This window comes from Oncorhynchus mykiss, chromosome 7 (assembly GCF_013265735.2).
Source record: "Oncorhynchus mykiss isolate Arlee chromosome 7, USDA_OmykA_1.1, whole genome shotgun sequence".
NCBI classification, from domain to species: Eukaryota; Metazoa; Chordata; class Actinopteri; order Salmoniformes; family Salmonidae; genus Oncorhynchus; species Oncorhynchus mykiss.
This window is the reverse complement of record NC_048571.1, coordinates 32,959,083-32,980,961: the sequence shown is the minus strand read 5'-3', so window position 1 is coordinate 32,980,961 and position 21,879 is coordinate 32,959,083. Positions and strand designations below refer to the sequence as shown.

The 21,879-nt window shown below is 44.2% G+C and overlaps 1 protein-coding gene across 1 annotated transcript in view; it reads left to right on the top strand.

The window, feature by feature from the left end:
- Window positions 1-21,103, top strand: part of LOC110527668 (ubiquinol-cytochrome-c reductase complex assembly factor 1) — a 39,015-nt gene extending 17,912 nt beyond the window's left edge. The window contains exons 7-9 of the mRNA XM_021609099.2: window positions 9,523-9,600; window positions 9,892-10,005; window positions 20,403-21,103. Coding sequence (XP_021464774.2) covers window positions 9,523-9,600; window positions 9,892-10,005; window positions 20,403-20,537 — 327 coding nt within the window. The 3' untranslated portion in view covers window positions 20,538-21,103. The remainder of the gene's footprint in view (window positions 1-9,522; window positions 9,601-9,891; window positions 10,006-20,402) is intronic.
- Window positions 21,104-21,879: the final 776 nt, after the last annotated feature.

Genomic DNA, 21,879 nt, shown 5'->3' with positions numbered 1-21,879 from the left:
TGGACATCTCCATTGAATCAGTGTGCCCAAAGGGTACCACTGGGAGGGACAAACTTCTGCGTATTGCTTTTCAGATGTCAATGAATTCTACAAGATGCACATCTGTTGCAATAACAAAGCATCCTGTATTATCTATAGGCAGATATAGGGAACTGCCAAAATAATGGGAACACTTGAGTAAATTAGGGATACAAAGTATATTTAAAGCAGGTGCTTCCACGCAGGTTGTGCTTCCTGAGGTAATTAACTTCCCATCATGCTTAGGTTCAAGTATAAAAATGCTGGGCAGGCCAAAATTATTTTGGCTACCATGGCTATACCCCATAGGATGACAATGCCGCCTTCCACAGGGGCACGAGTGGTCACTGAATGGTTTGATGAGCATGAAAACAATATGCCATGGCCTTCTGTCACCAGATCTCAACCCAATTATTGAACACTTATGAGTTTCTCAGATGGCCCCTGAATGCTGTTGCATCCCTCCAATAGAGTTCCAGACACTTGTAGAATATACATTGCGTTCGGAAAGTATTCAGACCCCTTGACTTTTTCCACATTTTGTTACTTTACAGCCTTATTCTAAAATAGATTTTTTTTTTCCCTCGTCGATTTAATCAATCTAGACACTACCCCATAATGACAAAGTAAAAACAGGTTTTTAGACATTTTTGCAGAGTTAATACAAGTAGAAACCTGAGATCACATTTACATAAGTATTCGGATCCTTTACTCAGTACTTAGTTGAAGCACCTTTGGCAGCGATTATAGCCTCGAGTCTTCTTGGGTATGATGCTACAAGCTTGGCACACCTGTATTTGGGGGAGTTTCTCCCATTCTTCTCTGCAGTTCCTCTAGCGATGTCGCATTGGATAGGGAGCGTAGCTACACAGCTATTTTCAGGTCTCGAGGTGTATGATCGGGTTCAAGTCCTAGCTTTGACTCGGCCACTGAAGGACATTGAGACTTGTCCCGAAGCCACTCCTGCATTGTCTTGGCTTTGTGCTTAGGGCGTTGTCCTGTTGGAAGGTGAACCTTCACCCCAGTCTGAGCTCCTGAGTGCTCTGGTGCAGGTTTTCATCAAGGATCTCTCTGTACTTGCTCCATTCAGCTTTCCCTCAATCCTGACTAGTCTCCCTGTCGCTGAAAAACATCCCACAGCATGATGCTGCCACCACCATGCTTCAACGTAGTTATGGTGCCAGGTTTCCTCTAGATGTGATGCTTGGCATTCAGGCAAAATAGTTAAATCTTGGTTTCATCAGACCAGAGACTCTTGTTTCTCATAGTCAGTGTCCTTTAGGTACCTTTTGGCAAAATCCAAGTGGGCTGTCATGTGCCTTTTACTGAGGAGCGACTTCCGTCTGGCCACTCTACCATGAAGGCCTGATTTGGTGGAGTGCTGCAGAGATGGTAGTCCTTCTGGAGATTCTCCCATCTCCACAGAGGAATTCTGGAGCTCTGTCAGTGACCATCGGGTTCTTGGTCACCTCCCTGATCAAGGCCCTTCTCCCCCGATTGCTCAGTTTGGCCAGGCGGGCAGCTCTGGGACGAGTCTTGGTGGTTCCTACCTTCTTCCATTTAAGAATGATGGAGGCCACTGTGTTCTTGGGGACCTTCAATGCTGCAGAAATGTTTTGGTACCCTTCCCCAGATCTGTGCCTTGACACAATCCTGTCTCGGAGCTCTACGGATAATTCCTTCATCCTCAAGGCTTGGTTTTTGCACTGTGGGACCTTACACAGACAGGTGTGGGCCTTTCTAAATCATGTCCAATCAATTGAATTTCACCACAGGTTCACTCCAAGTTGGAGAAACATCTCAAGGATGTACCTGAGCTCAATTTCGAGTCTCATAGCAAAGGGTCTGAATACTTATGTAAATAAGGTATTTCTGTTTTTTGTTTTTTTACTGTTTTTGCTTTTTCTTCCAATTGGTGAGATATTGTGTAGATTGATTAAATATTTTTCCTTCTCAATCTTAGAACAAGGCTGTAACGTAACAAAATGTGGAAAAGGTAAGTGTCTGAATACTTTCCAAATGCACTGTATGCCTAGGTGCATCAACTGTTCTGTCTCTATACCTTTTCTTCCTCTATCTGCTGGTACAGCCACTTTCTTTCACTCAAAATGTCAAGCTTCTGCCTATAACCCTAGGAAACAGCAGACCCACTGCTGAGTGGCTTAGCAGTCTAAGGCTTGAGGTGTCTCTACAGACCTGGGTTCAATCCCTGCCGTGACCAGGAGACCCATGAAGCTGCACACAATTTGCCCAGTGTCGCCCGGGTTAGGGGAGGATTTGGCTGGATGACATTTCCTTGTCCCATCGCACTCTAGCGACTCATTGTGACGGGCCGGGCACCTGCAAGCTGACTTCGGTCGCCAGTTGGACGGTGTTTCCTCCGACACATTGGTGCGGCTGGCTACAGGGTTAAGTGAGCAGTGTATCAAGAAGCAGTGCAGCTTGGCAGGATCGTGTTTCTGAGGACACATGGCTCTCAACATTGCCTTTCCGAGTCGGTAGGGGAGTTGCAGCGATTAGACAAGACTAACTACCAATTGGATATCACGAAATTTGGGAGAAAACGGGTAAAAGTACTGCAAAAAAAATGACAGACCCTTTTTTTTTTTTTCCAAAATACTAAAGTGTGCTGACTTACCAACTTTCTCTGCGTGATCTTCAACCTAACCGGTCAGGCTTCAAGACAGGTCACTCAACCGAGACTGCTGTCATCTGTGTCACGGAGGCTCTCCGCACTGCCAAAGCTAACTCTCTGTTCTCATCCTCCTAGACGTATCCGCTGCCAATTAGATCCTTTTCTCCACCCTTTCGGGGCTGGGCGTCTCAAGCTTTGTACACTCTTAGAATACATCCTACCTTGCAGGCTGCTCCTACCAGATGACGTGGAGAGGATCTGTGTCTGAAGCATGTACCCTCACTACTGGTGTCCCTCCAGGCTCAGTTCTAGGCCCTATTCTCTCTTCACACCAAGTCACTTGGCTCTTTCATGTCCTCACATAGGACAGACTATCATTGCTATGCGGATGACACTCATGATGACACTCAACGGATGACACGCATCTCTCCGTGCCTGCAGATATCTCGGCCCACCACCTCAAGCTCAACCTCAACAAGACTGAGCTGCTCTTCCTCCCGGAGAAAGCCTGCCCTCTCCATGACCTCTCCATCATGGTGACTACTCCAGTGTCCACTTCCCAGAGTGCAAAGAACATTGGCGTGACCCTGGACAACATCCTGCCGTTCTCTGCAAACATCAAAGCAGTGACTTGCTCCTGAAGGTTCATGCTCTACAACAGCTCCTATCGCACATAGGAAGCGGTGCAGGTCCTAATCCAGGCATTTGTCATCTCCTGTCTGGACTACTACAACTTGCTGTTGGCTGGGCTCCCCGCTTGTGTCATCAAACCCCTGCAACTTACCCAAAACGCCGCAGCCTGACTGGTGTTCAACCTTCCCAAGTTCTCCCATGTCACCCCGCTCCTCCTCATACTCAACTGGCTTCCAGTTGAACCTTGCATCCACTACAACACCGTGGTACTTGCCTAAGGGGCAGCGAGAGGAACTTCCCCTCCCTACCTTCAGGCTATGCTCAAACCCTACACTCCAACCCGAGTACTCTGTTCTGTAATTTCTGGTCTCTCTTACCCACACAGGAGGGTAGCTCCTACTCAGCTCAGTCAAAGCCCCAATGGTGCAACCAGCCCCCTGAAGCTAGGATGGCAGAGTCCCTGCAAATCTTCTGAAAACATCTAAACCCCCGCCACCCTGCATCCCACTGCTGGCTTGCTTCTCAAGCTTAGCAGGGTTGGTCCGGGTCAGTCCCTGGATGGGAGACCAGATGCTGCTGGAAGTGGTGTTGGAGGGCCAGTAAGAGGCACCCTTTTTCCTCTGGTCTAAAAACATATCCCAATGCCCCTGGGCAGTGATTGGGGACATTGCCCTGTGTAGGGTGCTGTCTTTCAGATGGGATGGTAAACTGGTATCCTGACTCTCTGTGGTCACTAAAGATCTCATGGCACTTATCGTAAGAGTAGGGGTGTTAATCCCTGTGTCCTGGCTAAATTCCCAATCTGGCCTTCATACCATCTTGGCCACCTAATCATCCCCAGTTTACAATTGGTGTTTTCATCCCCCCCCCTCTCCCCTGTAACTATTCCCCAGGATGTTGCTGTAAATGTGTTCTCAGTCAACTTACCTGGTAAAATAAGGCTTAAATAAAATAATTAGAGGAAAAATGTACTTACTATTTTAAGATGAATGCACTGTAAATTGCTTCGGATAAGATTGTCTGCTAAGTTACTAAAATTGAATGTGGTGGCCCAATGCCATATTTAAGCACTTTGTTTCCTTTATTTTTGCAGTTACCTGTAATAGCATACCAAGTCAAATGCTATTGGGTGCTGATGTTGCAGCCCCCGGTAGTGTCGCTATTAACATTACCAAAGCAGGGGCTTGAATAGTGTTTGAAGGGCTTTTTAAAGTTTCCGCTGTCATGATAAACTGTGAAAACAGTCAGTGCTTTACTCTGCCCCCCACCCCAAACTTTAAACGTGACTGTCATTCCTCATCTCTGAACCCTGACCCAGAAAAACACATTCTTATTTCATACCTGATTTACATATCTGGGAACTTGTTTAAAATGCAATACATTATCTTATGGGATAGATGACTTCTGTATAGCCTACTTTCATAGTGTTATTGCATATTTTTTATTTTACCTTTATTTAACTAGGCAAGTCAGTTAAGAACAAATTCTTATTTTCAATGACGGCCTAGGAACAGTGGGTTAACTGCCTGTTCAGGGGCAGAACGGCAGATTTGTACCTTGTCAGCTCGGGGGTTTGAACTTGCAACCTTCCGGTTACTAGTCCAACTCTCTAACCACTAGGCTATCCTGCCGCCCCTGAACCAGTTCTCTTGAACCAGACCAGCTTTGGCTGTCAGTCATGTCAACATGTATAGAGTTGGATGTTGGCCAACAGTTTCACCAGCTATATGCACAGTAGGAAAGTCAAAAGTCCTGTCCCCCACCGTCTATTCATTGTAAGGAATGATTTGCCTGGTTATCAAGTCAAGATTCCCCCTTGGAGCTTTAAGTAATACTTTTCTATAACTTTCATGTTGAAGTCTTCAAAATTGATTTATGGTTAACTTGTAATAGAGTGATGTCTGACAAATGAATACCTTCCTTGTAAAACAAATGTCAATGTCTCCCTTTTCAAAGGCCATGCCCTCGTATATCTTTTACTGCGCTCGCACTAACGTCTGAGGCCGCCGCTATCTTCGCCCATTTTCATGATTTCCTTCCGAGCAGACTGTAAATCAAGAAGGAAAGGTTTCAGCATTGGATTTTATAAGAATATCCTCACATTTTCAGGTGTCTAGGGAAAATGTATTCGGCCATTATCAGTATTATTTAGCCCAACTGAGACGGGCGAGCTGCTGGCAGCTATTTAGAGTAATCCTCTGTGAGTGGGCTAGCTTTTACAGGGCCCTGAATAATCACCACGACATACTGTAACCACCCCTATTAAATAGTTGGAATCAGCTGATCGAGCCATCCCGAAACATGAAGCATCTTTGTGTGTCCTGTGTATAGGAGTACAATATTGTAGTTCCATACCACGCCAGGAACACCTGAAGTCAGGTCACTGCTCTCCATGCTCCGGTCACCCAAACATGCCTCGTTAAAGCCGGTTTTCCATGGAGAATTTGGGCATCCGTTGGCGTGACCTCATTCTCGACAGTGGCGGGGGAATGAGAACCCAAGCTGTAAAGATTGATAATGACTACAGTAGCGGGGCCCTCGCTGTAAGCTCAGTCGTATACCGTCTCCCGAAGTTTAACCACTCCTGTGCCCTGGCAGCTCAAGCCCCACTTGGCACTGCTTCAACCTGGCCTCATTTTCCTGCTCCTCCACCCAACTGGCCTGAGGGCACCACCGGGGCAAGCCCATGTAACTTCAGAGGAGAGGGTTACTAAAATGAAGGGATCCCTTGTTCCCCACAGCATTAACGTGGCACTGAGCAGATGGCTCTGCGAGTGCATATTCTGTCTTTACCTGGACAATGGAGCTACAGACCAGTAAGGCTGACATACACAAGCTGTTTCATTTAAATACTACCCGCAAACCACCAGTCTCAACGTCAACAGTGAAGAGGCGACTCCAGGATGCTGACCTAGGCAGAGTTCCTCTGTCCTGTGTCCTTTTGCCCATCTTAATCTTTTATTTTTATTGGCCAATCTAAGAGATGGCTTTTTCTTTGCAACTCTGCCTAGAAGGCCAGCATCATGGAGCCGTCTCTTCACTGTTGACATTGAGACTGGTGTTTTGCGGGTACTATTTAATGAAGCTGCCAGTTGAGGACTTGTGAGATATCTAGTTCTCAAACTAGACATTCTAATGTATTGTCCTCTTGCTCAGTTGTGCGCCGGGGCCTCCCACTCTTCCTATTCTGGCTAGTGCCAGTTTGCACTGTTCTATGAAGGGAGTAGTACACAGCGCTGTACGAGATCTTCAGTTTCTTGGCAATTTCTCGCATGGAATAGCCTTAATTTCTCAGAACAAGAATAGACTGACGAGTTTCAGAAGAAAGTTCTTTGTTTCTGCCCATTTTGAGCCGGTAATCGAACCCACAAATGCTGATGCTCCAGATACTGAACTAATCTAAAGAAGGCCAGTTTTATTGCTTCTTTAATCAGACAACAGTTTTCAGCTGTGCTAACATAATTGCAAAAGGGTTTTCTACTGATCAATTAGCCTTTTAAAATTATAAACTTGGATTAGCTAACACAACGTGCCATTGAAACACGAGTGATGGTTGCTGATAATGGGCCTCTCTACGACTATGTAGCTATTTCATAAAAAATCTGCCGTTTCCAGCTACAATAGTCATTTACAACATTAACGAAGTCTACACTGTATTTCTGATCAATTTGATGTTATTTTAATGGATGAAAAATGTAATTTTCTTTCAAAAACATGGACATTTCTAAGTGACCCCAAACTTTTGAACTGGTGTGTGTGCCTTTTGGTAGGCCGTCATTGTAAATAAGAATTTGTTCTTAACTGACTAGTTAAATTAAAAAATCTGCAAATATAGTAGCTTAAGTTTCAGATGAGGCATAAGGAAGGTCATTGGTATATAAACTCAGCAAAAAAAGAAACGTCCCTTTTTCAGGACCCTGTCTTTCAACGATAATTCGTAAAATTCCAAATAACTTCACAGATCTTCATTGTAAAGGGTTTAAACACTGTTTCCCATGCTTGTTCAATGAACCATAAACAATTAATGAACATGCACCTGTGGAACAGTCGTTAAGACACTAACAGCTTACAGAGACGGTAGGCAATTAAAGTCACAGTTATGAAAACTTAGGACACTAAAGAGGCCCTTCTACTGACTCCAAAAGAAGATGCCCAGGGTCCCTGCTCATTTGTGTGAACATGCCTTAGGCATGCTGCAAGGAGGCATGAGGACTGCAGATGTGGCCAGGGCAATAAATTACAATATCCGTACTATGAGACGCCTAAGACAGCGCTACAGGGAGACAGGACGGACAGCTGATCATCCTTGCAATGGCAGACCACGTCTAACAACACCTGCACAGGATTGGTACATCTGAACATCACACCTGCGGGACAGGTACAGGATGGCAACAACAACAGCCTGAGTTATACCAGGAACGCACAATCCCTCTATCAGTGATCAGACTGTCCGCGAGAGGCTGGACTGAGGGCTTGTAGGCCTGTTGTAAGGCAGGTCCTCACCAGACATTACCGGCAACAATGTCGCCTATGGGCACAAACCCACTGATGCTGGATCAGACAGGACTGGCAAAAAGTGCTCTTCACTGACGAGCCGCTGTTTTGTCTCACCAGGGGGGTGAACGGATTCGAGTTTATCGTCGACGGAATGAGCGTTGCACCGAGGCCTGTACTCTGGAGCGGGATCGATTTGGAGGTGGAGGGTCTGTCATGGTCTGGGGCTGTGTCACAGCATCATCGGACTGAGCTTGTTATCATTGCAGGCAATCTCAATGCTGTGCGTTACAGGGAAGACCTCCTCCCTCATGTGCTACCCTTCCTGCAGGCTCATCCTGACATGACCCTCTAGCATGACAATGCCACCACGCACAAAACAAACAGTATGGCTGATTTCCTGAAAGACAGGAATGTCAATGTTCTGACATGGCCAGCAACGAGCCCAGATCTCAATCCCATTGAGCACGTCTTGGATTGGAGGTTGAGGGCTAGGGCCATTCCCCCCAGAAATGTCCGGGAACTTGCAGGTGCCTTGGTGGAAGAATGGGGTAACATCTCACAGCAAGAGCTGGCAAATCTGGTGCAGTCCACGAGGAGGAGATGCACTGCAGTACTTGTTGCAGCTGGTGGCCACACCAGATACTGACTGTTACTCTTTGTTTTGACCCCCCCCCCCTTTGTTCAGAGACACATTATTCAATTTCTATTAGTCACATGTCTGTGGAACTTGTTCAGTTTATGTATCAGTTGTTGTATCTAATGTTCATACAAATATTTATGAACAAGTTTGCTGATAATAAATGCAGTTGACAGTGACAACTTTTGCTGAGTTTAGTAAAGAAGTGGCCCAAGGCGGCTGCCTAGCAGTATTCTACAGTTTAAAGCATGAGGGGAAGAAAATGTGGAAACCCTTAAACTGATTTTTAATAAATGAGATCACTTTTTTTTTTTTAAATGAATCCAAAAACACCAGAGATTGCAGCATGTATGTTACTGTGGAGAATTGCACAGAGCAGAGGTTAAGGACTCATACTTGCCTTTTAGGCCTTGTTGTAATTGTTTTAAGTGGGAGTTCTACTCCGGTCTTATCACGCCTGCTTCAAATTGACCTATTTTCAATGCGTGTCTCATCACACCTGAAATGTGAAGTTGGGCGTGTTGAACCGGTAAAACTAGGTCCTCGTCTATTGAGTTCTCAAACCGCTTCCAGGTTAGTGTTTTTCAAGCTGCTGAGTTTGTATGGAAGAATCCTAGAGGTGACCTCTGATTTCATTCTTGTCATAGCCTATTGAGTTCTGTGTTTTACTCCCCTAGTCTATTACAATGCATTCATTATCTAAACTCCCTGAGTGTTGTTAGTGTCCTTAGTGTACCTAATACAGCACACATGCTTACATACAGTACTGTATCTGTGTATTTATGTAAGGATAGTTTACTCCACCTGCTGGACACACTCATTGAGTAGCCACAAAGATCCCCTACTCTCAACCTAGTCCAGCACTATAAACTGGCTCCAACAGCTCAAGGAAAAGGTTATTTATATTTCAGGAGGGGAAAGTGTGTGTGTGCGTGCATGCGCTTGATGTGGAAAATGTGACCAAATTTGAGGAACTCAAGCAAAGCTGTAGTATTGGGACTGTTTACCCAAAATAGTGTTAATAACAACTTAGGTCCTTGCTTTCCAGCTGGCTAACCCACATCCCTCCATCCTCCTTCCCTTCTCTCTTTCGCCCGTCTAGATTGATGCCATTCACCGGAAGGAAAGCATGAGGGCTATGACAGAGACTTTCTATGCTGCTATTTTTGGATATGATGAGGTAAGACCCCGCTTTGACCATTAGAGTTATCTTTGCCTCAGCTGTGGCAGATAGTATAAAACACAACACACACTGGAAATGATGACTGGGAATGGAAGGGGCCCCAGAGACCAAGCCTGCTTGGGAACAGGTCCGCAGTTAGCATTTCGTGGTGCTGTTCTAGCCTGACTGGCGGAACGGTCCTGCAGGATCCACTGTGTTCGGTCTGGTCCAGTCCTCAGTGCTATTTGACAACGCAGTGATGGAAGGTGACAACCATGATTCACCTCCTCTGTGTTGTTGCATTTGAAGGGAATCCTTTCGGACGATGGGGTGCTGGCGGCCGCCCTGTGGAGGAACATGTTCAACCGCCAGTGCGAGGACCCCAGGCAGCTGGAGCTCATGGTGGAGTACGTCCGTAAACAGGTGAGAAAGGAAGACGACCCTCTATATAACCACAGATGGGATACTTGGACCCTAGTCCTCAGTGGTTCCCCAAATAAAGAGAACCAATGTTTCTGGCCTCAGTTTTCTGCCTGCACGCAAAAAGAATCTGCCCTGACTTCAGGTTTGGAAAGACGTGGGGACCACCAGATGTTTCACAATGTTGTTGTAGCCCTGAACTAGCTCACCTAATCCACCTATTCAAGGGTTTGATGATTAGTTGATTTAAATCAGGTGTGCTAGTTCTGGAATAGTTCAAAAACATGGAATGGCTGGGATTCCTTAGGAAATATTTGAAAAGGGCACTCTGGGGAGCCTAGTTTATATTCATTTTAGTTAGTTTAAATAACTACAAATAATTAAAACTAGGCTCTCCAGAGTGGAATTTGAAGACAATTATTCACAAAAAAAGATTAACATTTTGTCATGTTAAAACTGACACCGGCATGTTCCACACCTTATGCCAGGTTCGGCAATTTACCTGTCTAACATCAGCTCGCTTGTGCTGAGGTGGGAGGGTGCCAATATGCACAACTAAGGATATTTAAGACTGACCAAAAGCAGGTTTATGGGGAACGAGATTGGTTATGGCATTGATTTTGACAGCAGAGAGGCACACAGTACTGTAGCCTTATGTAGGCTTACATCACCAATGTTTTATTAAAATAAAAACTTTCTAAATGTAATCCGTGAGTGACAGTTGCCATGGAAAAATATTGCGATACTGATATCTTCCCAGCCCTAGTTACTATACAGAAATATAAAAGCAACATGTTGTCTTGGTCCTTAGTGTTGGTCCCATGTTTCATCAACTGAAATACAAGACCACAAAATGCTAATTTCTGTCAGATTTTGTGCAGAAATGTGTTTACATCCCTGTTAGTGAGCATTTTTCCTTTGCCAAGACAATCCATCCACCTGACAGGTGTGGCATAGAAGAAGCTGATGAAACAGTGTGATCATTACACAGGTGCACCTTGTGTTGGGGACAATAAGGCCACTCTAAAATAAGCAGTTTTGTCACACACTTTAGTTTTGAGGGAGCATGCAATTGGTATGCTGACTGCAGGAATGTCCACCAGAGCTGTTGTCAGATCATTTTATGTTAATTTCTCTACCACAAGTCACCTCCACCTCATTTTAGAGAATTTGGAAGTACGTCCAACTGGCCTCAACTGCAGATCATGTGTAACCACGCCAGCCCTGGACCTCCAAACCTGGCATCTTCACCTGAGGGATGGTCTGAGATGAGCCACCTGGACAGCTGATAACTGTGGGTCTACACAACCAAAGAATTACTGCTCAAACTGTCAGAAACCATCTCGGGGAACCTCATCTGCATGCTCGTCGTCCTCACCAGGGTCTTGACCCGACTGCAGCTTGGCGTCGTAACCAACTTCAGTGGGAAAATTCTCACCTTCGATGGCCACTGGCATGCTGGAGAAGTGTGCTCTTCATGGATGAATCCTGGTTTCAACTGTACCGGCAGATGGCAGGCGCAGACAGCCATGGCGTCGTGTGGGCGAGCAGTTTGGTGTGCCCCATGGTAGTGGGGTTATGGTATGGGCAGGCATAAGCTACAGACAACGAACACAATTGCGATTTAATCAATGGCAAATTGAATGCACAGATACCGTGTTGAGATCCTGAGGCTCATTGTTGTGCCATTCATCCACCACCATCACCTCCTGTTTCAGCATGATAATGCACGGCCCAAGGATCTGTACACAATTCCTGGAAGCTGAAAATGTCTAAGTTCTTTCATGACCTGCATTGATTATGTTTGGGATGCTCTGAATCGTCGTGTACGACAGCATGTTCCAGTTCCCGCCAGTACCTAGAAACTTTTCACAGCCGTTAGTGAGACAATATTCCACAGGCCACAATCAACCGCCTGATCAACTCTATGAGAAGGAGATGTATCGAGCTGCATGAGGCAAATGGTGGTCACACTGACTTTTAAAAAAAATGTTTAAAGGTGTCTGTGACCAACTGTTATTCCCAGTCATGTGAAATCCATAGATTAGGGCCAAATGTATTTATTTAAATTGACTGATCTTCCTTAACTGTAACTCAATAAAATCTTTGAAATTGTTGCATTTGTTTTTATTCAGTGTCATTTATTTAACTATTATTAAAAGTAATGTCATTATCATTAGTATGCTTAGTGTACAGTGGTTCCTCCTTTAAAAGTTGTGAGTTTACGCCGCGGGATTTAGAGGTAATTTGTGGTTTAGTACGATACCCTGTATCACCACTTCATTGCTCCAGACCAGCGCAAGGGGGAGTTAGAGCACCGATTTATGCTTTTGGGTCCTACTAACAATGAGTGGATGGCATAAACCTAAATAGAAACTGATAATTGTGCACAACTTCAGTAATACTTACTAAAACTGTTGTTACACTCAGGGTTTTATTGTGTTAGGATTATTTATTTATTTATTATTTTGCTCATATTGTAGGCCACTCCTGACCGGTCACGTTGTACAGCGCCTGGGTGGCGCAAAGGTCTAAGACACTGTATAGCAGTGCAAGCTGTGTTGTTAAAGATGCTGGTTCAATACCCATGACGGCCTCGACTTGGAGACCCATGAGATTACATGTTTTTTTTCCCCTCTAAAAACAAATTAGTAACAATGTCTCACCCCATGTTCAAGAATGGCCTTTTCTCGCTCATTTTACTTTATTTCAAAACAAAATAATCTCAAATATTTAAGGGGCATTGCACTAATAATGGCGCTGACTAGGGAAATGTTCCCACTGTTCTGTTCTTAGTGTCAGTCTGCAGGTTCAAACTAAAACAATGTAACTAATAATGGCATCTTTATGCTTTCATTAATAAAATAATTATAAAAATACTCTTTCAAAATGCAAATGTTGATTTAGTTATGGATCCGTAACGAATTACTATGGGAATAAATATCACTGAATTACAGAAATATCCTCCAATCCTCTGTAATTATTGGTGGAGAGTCACGTCATATTTTTTGATATACTGTAGGCCTACCGTAGGCGACATGAGTCTCAATAGTGTTGAGTAATGTGCTGTTACAAGTAGTGTAGGTCTTATTTAATTAAAGAGCATATTGAAGTTAGAAGCAATAGGATTTGAAGCAAAAGCCTACAACTCTCTTTTAGCACAGTTTCGCACTGCTCTGAGACAAGCATGGGGGCTGGTCTTGATAAATCAATGAGATTTTTATTTTCACTTCATCTCCGTTTGGGTATTGGTTAGACTAGAATAAAAAAAAATTAGGGTGCAGAAATGTTATGCTCTTAGTGTAATCTTTTATTTAACTAGGCAAGTCCGTTAAAAACAAATTCTAATTTACAAGGACAGCCTACTACTTCCTCCCCGTCGGGGAATTGAACACCGGTCTCCTGCGCGCCCTGCCCGCAATTGGATTGAGATCTGGGCCCTTCGCTGGCCATGGCAGAACATGGACATTCCGTTCTTTCAGGAAATCACGCACAGAATGAGCGGTATGGCTGGTGACATTGTCATGCTGGAGGGTCATGTCAGGATGAGCCTACAGGAAGGGTACCACATGAGGGAGGAGGATGTTTTCCCTGTAATGCGCAGTGTTGAGATTGCCTGCACTGACAACAAGCTCAGTCCGATGATGCTGTGACACACTGCCCCAGACCATGACGGACCCTCCACCTCTAAATTGCTCTCGCTCCAGAGTACAGGCCAAGTCTATATTATGGCAAGAACAGCTCAAATAAGCAAATAGAAACGACAGTCTATCTGGAAAAATGTCAAATGCAGTTGCAAAAACTATCAAGCGCTATGATGAAACTGGCTCTCATGATGACTGCCACAGGAAAGAAAGACCCAGAGTTACATCTGCTGCAGAGGATAAGTTCAGTTACCAGCCTCAGAAATTTTAGCCCAAATAAATGCTTCACGGAGTTCAAGTAACAGACACATCTCAACATCAACTGTTAAGAGGAGAGTGCGTGAATCAGGCCTTCATGGACGAATTGCTGCAAAGAAACCACTAAAAGGACACCGATATGAAGAAGACTTTCTTGCGCCAAGAAACATAAGCAGTGGACATTTGTCCGGTGGAAATATGTCCTTTGGTCTGATGAGTCCAAATTTTAGATTTTTGGTTCCAACCGCTGTTTCTTTGTGAGACGCAGAGGAGGTGAACGGATGATCTCCGCGTGTGTGGTTCCCAACGTGAAGCATGGAGGATGTGGTGCGGGGGTGTTTTGCTGGTGACACTGTCTGATTTTATTTAGAATTCAAGGCACACTTAACCAGCATGGCTACCACCGCATTCTGCAGCGATATGCCATCCCATCTGGTTTGCGCTTAGTCCCACTATAATTTGTTTCTCAACAGGACGACCCAAAAAACACCTCCATGCTGTGTAAGGGCTATTTGCCCAAGAAGGAGAGTGATGGAGTGCTGCATCAGACGACCTGGCCTCCAAAATCACCAGACCTCAACACAATTGATATGGTTTGGGATGAGTTGGACCACAAAGTGAAGGAAAATCAGCCAACAACAACAACTGTTGGGAAAGCATTCCAGGTGAAGCTGGTTGAGAGAAAGCCAAAAGTGTGCAAGGCAAAGGGTGGCTACTTTGAAGAATCTCACATTTCTAGTTATTTCATAGTTTTGATGTATTCAATATTATTCTACAATGCAGAAAATAGTAAAAAATAAAAAATAAAAAAAACCTGGACTGTAGTTGATTTGGTTAAAACATATAGCATGTCTCTATATATGGGGGGAAAAAAACATTTTTTTAAAAATTTCAATCAATCAATCAGAAGTCTGTCGACCAAGATTTTTTTTTTTTTTTTTAGTCGGGGGCTTCCCTAGTGGCAACTTGGAGACATCAAATTAGACCTCTCAGTCAAACCTTTTTTTTCCAATCTTGCACCTACTCCAAAATGTCCAGTGTATTTTCAGATTTCGTTGTTGACAAATTCTGTGGAAACTACAGTAAATGTAAAATACAGTAGTTTAACATAAGTAAAAGAATACTTTGAAGTACTACTTAAATTGTGTTTTGGGGTGTCTACAGTACTATTTATATTTTTGACCACTTTTACCCCACTATGTTCCTAAAGAAAATGTACATTTTCCCTGGCACATTTTGAATGCTTTAGCAGGACAAGGAAATGTCCAAATCACGCACTTATCAAAAGAACGCAGTCATCACTACTACCTTTGGTGTTGCTTGAGATAAGGAATTTGTCATTATTTCTAGCGTTTACTTTTGACGCTTAAGTATATTTAAAACCCGATACTTTTACTCGTATTTTACTGGGTGACTTTTACTTGTCATTTTCTTTTAAGTTATTTTTATTTTACTTGGGTACTTTTTCCACCACTGGTAAAATGCACAAAATCAAGTCTGTTTGGATTCAAGTCTTATCAGGTGAGCTTTTGTCCTCACCTTTTAGTCTAACAATCTCCTAAATGTTTTCTTTCTATTGCTACCATGGTCATACATAATGCTTTTTATAGTTGTAAATGTTTCTAAACAGAACATTTGGCCATATCCATATAGGCCTATTTCTACGAGTTTAAAGGATTAGCGTTTGACCGTTTTCCTCTACCCAAGCCTGCATGGCGACAGTGAAACTTATGTTAGTACAAAAACATATGAAAGTGGCGTTGGGAACATGTGACTACGGTGACGGCCACTCCATTGGCACCCCCCTTGGTCCTGTAGTCCTGAGTTATTGGTGTGTACGTTGTCCAGGGCCTGACCCACTCCTGCCTGCATGCATTAAAGGTGTCCTCGCATCACTGCACACAGAGACAGGGCCCTGCTCTAGGGCCATGCCACAGGTTGCAGTTAGCTAGCCTACATTACAGGCACTGCCAGGAATTTATGAGACGAGGGGGGACTTTTCAAGAGGGGAAAAAACAAAAGATACTGTTTTTCTGAGCTCGCAGGGATTTCAAGAGCGTAGTCGAGCTCTTGGCCCTAGGCCCCTTCCCCAGCGACAAAGTCACGTACAGTGGTGGCTCGCTACACTGGCATTGCCACTGCATCGTTACACACACTAGTTACTTTCATAAAATGCTCCTTCCATGAGCTCAAGCCACTTAATTAAAGATTCAATATGTAACTTTTTGGGTGACCCTACCAAATTCACATAGAAATTTGAGTTATACAGTGCATTCGGAAACTATTCAGACCCCTTGACTTTTTCCAGGTTTTGTTATGTTACAGCCTTATTCTAAAATTGATTAAATTGTTTATTTTCCCTCAGTTTACACACACTACCCTATAATGACAAAGCAAAAACATAACTTTTATTTTTAAGGTCTCTCCAGAGATGTTTGATCAGGTTTAAGTCTGAGCTCTGGCTGGGCCACTCAAGGAATTGAGGCTTGTCCCGAAGCCACTCCTGCGTGGTCTTGGCTGTGTACTTAGGGTCGTTGTTCTGTTGGAAGGTGAACCTTCACCCCAGTCTGAGGTCCTGAGCGAACTGGACCAGGTTTTCATCAAGGATCTCTCTACTTTGCTCTGTTCATCTTTCCCTCGATCCTGACTAGTTTCCCAGTCCCTGTCGCTGAAAAACATCCCCACAGCATGATGCTGCCACCATCATGCTTCATCATAGGGATGGTGCCAGGTTTCCTCCAGACATGACGCTTGGCATTCAGGCAAAATAGTTTAATCTTGATTTCATCAGACCAGAGAATCTTGTTTCTCATGGTCTGAGAGTCCTTTAGGTGCCTTTTTAGCAGGCTGTCATGTGCCTTTTACTGAGGAGTGGCTTTTGTCTGGCGGCCACTTAACCATAAAGGCCTGATTGGTGGAGTGCTGCACAGATGGTTGTCCTTTTGGAAGAGTCTCCCATCTCCACAGAGGAACTCTGGAGCTCTGTCAGAGTGACCATCACCTCCCTGACCAAGGCCCTTCTCCCCCGATTGCTCAGTTTGGTCGGGCGGCCAGCCCTAGAAAGATTATTGGTGGTTCCAAACTTCTTCCGTTTAACAATGATGGAGGCCGCTGTGCTCTTGGGGACCTTCAATGCTGCAGAACATTTTTGGTACCCTCCCCAGATCTGTGCCTCGACGCAATCTTGTATCTGAGCTTTACAGACAATTCCTTCAACCTCATAGCTTGGTTTTTGCGCTAAAAGTAATTTAATTTGTTTTAAAATACATCTAACGTAACAAAATGTGGAAAAAGGAAGGGGTCTCAATACTTTCCGAATGAACTGTCGATCTGTCATTCCCATTAAAGGCAAGTCTAAGAAGCGGTAGATAAGTTCTGTGTGTGCGATTTCTATACTTCTCATTTAAGTTTTGGTTTTGCGTCTTTTACTTAGTTTGATTACCAGCTGAAAATAAAATATTTCTGGTAATTGAAAAGGTACATCATAGCGGTGTGGATGGGGGAAATTAGGTAAAATCATGACGTCAATGATCTTCAGGTTGGAGCTCTAGAAAGAGGCCAGTGATTCCGAGTTGGATGACACTACAAATGTACTTTCCCCAGTCAGAGCTCGTTAATGGCACGCTAATTACAGAAAATAGCTTACGGTTGTGAGTGTGACGAAATAAAAGCAGGGCATTGTACCTGAGAATTGTTGTATTTGGACTGTCTCGTTTGCCTATAGTTATCCTAATTTGACTTTGGTGCAGGTCATGTTGTTCTTCACATTACCGTCTCTGGTAAACACACACTATCAAATAAAATCTAAGTTTATTTGTCACATGCACAGGATACAGAAGGTGTTAACGGTTCATTTAAATGATTACTTGCATAATGCATGTGGCTAGCTAGCTAAACAATTAGCCATAATACCAACTCATAACATTAGTACCATGCATGAATCTGTATGTAGCTAAATCTAACCAACTAGGTTCAATGTTAGCTAGCAATGCAAATGTATTTCTGAGATACAAATAATATTACTACACAGATCATACACAACATTAGCTAGCTAACAGTATGCTTTAACTGGCATTGAAAACAACTTTCTGACAAAATTCAAAACAAATATCTGAAAATGTAGCTTGCTAAACTCTTACCCGTATACATGGATGAACGCTTCTCACTCTGTCATGGATGCCATAGTTGCCGTTAGTTTGAAGATGTAATCCGAAGACAGGTGTTTTATACAACAGCCTTCTGACTCTTTTCAACTCCCTCGGTTGAAAACTTATTCCGTGACAACACGCCGTTTCTTCCCCATCACTGTCATCAGAAGACTACAATGTCTGGTTCAGTTACAATATCAGGTATTTCCTCATCTGATACATTTGCAGTGTCCGAGAGAGTCAGCATGGCACGATTGTCCTACAGAAAGTAATCATCACAACCTTTTTCCCTCTGATCTTGACTTTGTCGATAACACGTCAAAGCTAGCGGGAAGATTCTTGCCATTTTTCGTGGCTAAACCAACTAGGCTTGAAATGTAACAATTGTATTTACAGATGGCATACTAGTTTGTTATTAAGGCACATAAGTTCACATGTTCCAGAAGACATTTCTGCAAAAAAAAACGCATTTTGATTTAAATAATAAAATGCCTCTCCTGTGAAGTAGTGACGTGTGACATACGCCTAGCTTCTTGAAACGGGTCACAATTTACAGCACTTGTTGAGTTTTTGTCCAACACAAAATACTATGTTGAGAAAAATACTTGTAGGTTGCTTTGGTTTGGTTCACCATGTCAATATTCCACAAACTATCATTGACAATTCAGTACATAATAAAAATACACTACTCAAAAAAAATAAAGGGAACACTAAAATAACACATCCTAGATCTGAATGATTGAAATATTCTTATTAAATACTTTTTTCTTTACATAGTTGAATGTGCTGACAACAAAATCACACAAAAATGATCAATGGAAATCAAATTTATCAACCCATGGAGGTCTGGATTTGGAGTCACACTCAAAATGAAAGTGGAAAACCACACTACAGGCTGATCCAACTTTGTAATGTCCTTAAAACAAGTCAAAATGAGGCTCAGTAGTGTGTGTGGCCTTCACGTGCCTGTATGACCTCCCTACAATGCCTGGGCATGCTCCTGATGAGGTGGCGGATGGTCTCCTGAGGGATCTCCTCCCAGACCTGGACTAAAGCATCCGCCAACTCCTGGACAGTCTGTGGTGCAACGTGGCGTTGGTGGATGGAGCGAGACATGATGTCCCAGATGTGCTCAATTGGATTCAGGTCTGGGGAACGGGCGGGCCAGTCCATAGCATCAATGCCTTCCTCTTGCAGGAACTGCTGACACACTCCAGCCACATGAGGTCTAGCATTGTCTTGCATTAGGAGGAACCCAGGGCCAACCGCACCAGCATATGGTCTCACAAGGGGTCTGAGGATCTCATCTCGGTACCTAATGGCAGTCAGGCTACCACTGGCGAGCACATGGAGGGCTGTGCGGCCACCCCCAAAAATGCCACCCCACACCATGACTGACCCACCGCCAAACCGGTCATGCTGGAGGATGTTGCAGGCAGCAGAACGTTCTCCACGGCGTCTCCAGACTCTGTCACGTCTGTCACGTGCTCAGTGTGAACCTGCTTTCATCTGTGAAGAGCACAGGGCGCCAGTGGCGAATTTGCCAATCTTGGTGTTCTCTGGCAAATGAAAAACGTCCTGCACGGTGTTGGGCTGTAAGTACAACCCCCACCTGTGGACGTCGAGCCCTCATACCACCCTCATGGAGTCTGTTTCTGACCGTTTGAGCAGACACATGCACATTTGTGGCCTGCTGGAGGTCATTTTGCAGGGCTCTGGCAGTGCTCCTCCTGCTCCTCCTTGCACAAAGGCGGAGGTAGCGGTCCTGCTGCTGGGTTGTTGCCCTCCTACGGCCTCCTCCACGTCTCCTGATGTACTGGCCTGTCTCCTGGTAGCGCCTCCATGCTCTGTACACTACGCTGACAGACACAGCAAACCTTCTTGCCACAGCTACCATTGATGTGCCATCCTGGACGAGCTGCACTGCCTGAGCCACTTGTGTTGGTTGTAGACTCCGTCTCATGCTACCACTAGAGTGAAAGCACCGCCAGCATTCAAAAGTGACCAAAACATCAGCCAGGAAGCATAGGAACTGAGAAGTGGTCTGTGGTTACCACCTGCAGAACCACTCCTTTATTGGGGGTGTCTTGCTAACTGCCTATAATTTCCACCTGTTGTCTATTCCATTTGCACAACAGCATGTGACATTTATTGTCAATCAGTGTTGCTTCCTAAGTGGACAGTTTGATTTCAAAGAAGTGTGATTGACTTGGAGTTACATTGTGTTGTTTAAGTGTTCCCTTTTATTTTTTTGAGCAGTGTATGAAGCATCAGTTTGCCTCTGTAATGATGTCCTTGTGCCAGTCTTAATGGTGCTTTCTTTGTCTTTATCTGTACTTGTTCCACACAGATGCAGTTTATTGATGCTCTGGACGGGGAGGACCTCCTGCTGACTGGGGAGGTCAATTGGCGCCCCCTTCTGGAGGATAATGCACAGAGCATCCTGAAGGTCCCCACGCCCACCTACAACGACGCTGGGCTCTAAGACGCCCACCCCCATCACCCTGCTTCACCTCCTCTACTCATACTCCTCTGTGGCCAGAAACACTGTACTCTAGGCAGGATAGGGACTCTCACACCTGATCTACACAACATACACACACTCTCCCTTCACCCCCCCTTCCCCACCCACCCTCCAAAACAACCCCCTAACCAGTGTCCCATCAACCAACTGACTGGCAGGGAATACCATCCACTGCCATTTCCTATAAGTTTTGAGAGTAAGAAGATGCCCGCTTGGAATGTTGCACTTCATTTAAAAAATTATACAGAAATCCTTTCTAGTTATCTATTTTTTTCTGATGCCATAACATTTATAAGCGTTCCTCATAGCCTTTGCGGTTACATGCCCCCCTGTCTAAGTTTTTCTGGTGCAGCGGTTCCGTCTTCCAATGCTCTCCGAATGTTATGGGAAACATATACATGTTGCCTGGCGAATCATCAGTGTATAAAATGGGACTTTTGCCCTAACTGAAATAAGTCTCAAAGGAATATTTTGTTTTTATTTTTGTTTGTATGAATCCTCCTTCAAAATAAATCTGTAAACCAGTATTGAAGTGCCTGATGAGTGTAGCCCAGTTTTGCATAACAGGTGTGCTAGTTGATACATGTTTGTCATTTGCTCTCAGCCAATTGCTTTAGGTCTTTGACAGTGAATGGAGGCTTCCCCATGGAAACGGTGGTGTTGGGTTTCCCTCTGACTGACAGATCACTGTCTCGTTGGTCCACAAGGGGCTCTGGGAGAGGGAAAGAGTCTACCGAGTCCTGTGTGTGAGAACAGGTCTAAAGGGTGTTTAAGAAAGGGAAGTTTTATGCTCTGGTCTGGAGAAGAGACCTAGATACAGACTCCTCTCAGGAATAACAGTTGTCCAATTGCAAATTAATTTTTTTGTTAAATTCATCTGAAATAATTTATAATGGTACATATTTTCTGGAGCTGTATGTTTCCTTTTTTTACACCTTTGGTTTAGAATTGGGTATGTGTGTGTGAGTGTCTGGCCATCCGTGTGGCTGTTCAGCTGACTGTGACTGTGAGGGAGGGAGTGTGCCCTTTTAGGTCCCACCTCCTGCATTTGTTTTAGGGCTTTTTTTCCACAGCAAGAGTTCTCTCATTCAGTGAAATCACCCCATCCATGCAGTCTTTCACCTATGCTTCGAACACTCATATGGGAGATGTATTTCACATTTCCCATGAAAGTTTAAAAAACGCATCTTATGAAAGACAACAATCCAAAACTAGCGATGGGGGCATAAACATGCTATTGGTCATTTTATGATGCTGGGAAGTGATATAAACAAAGATGGAGTCATCAGCAAGTCACCATTGT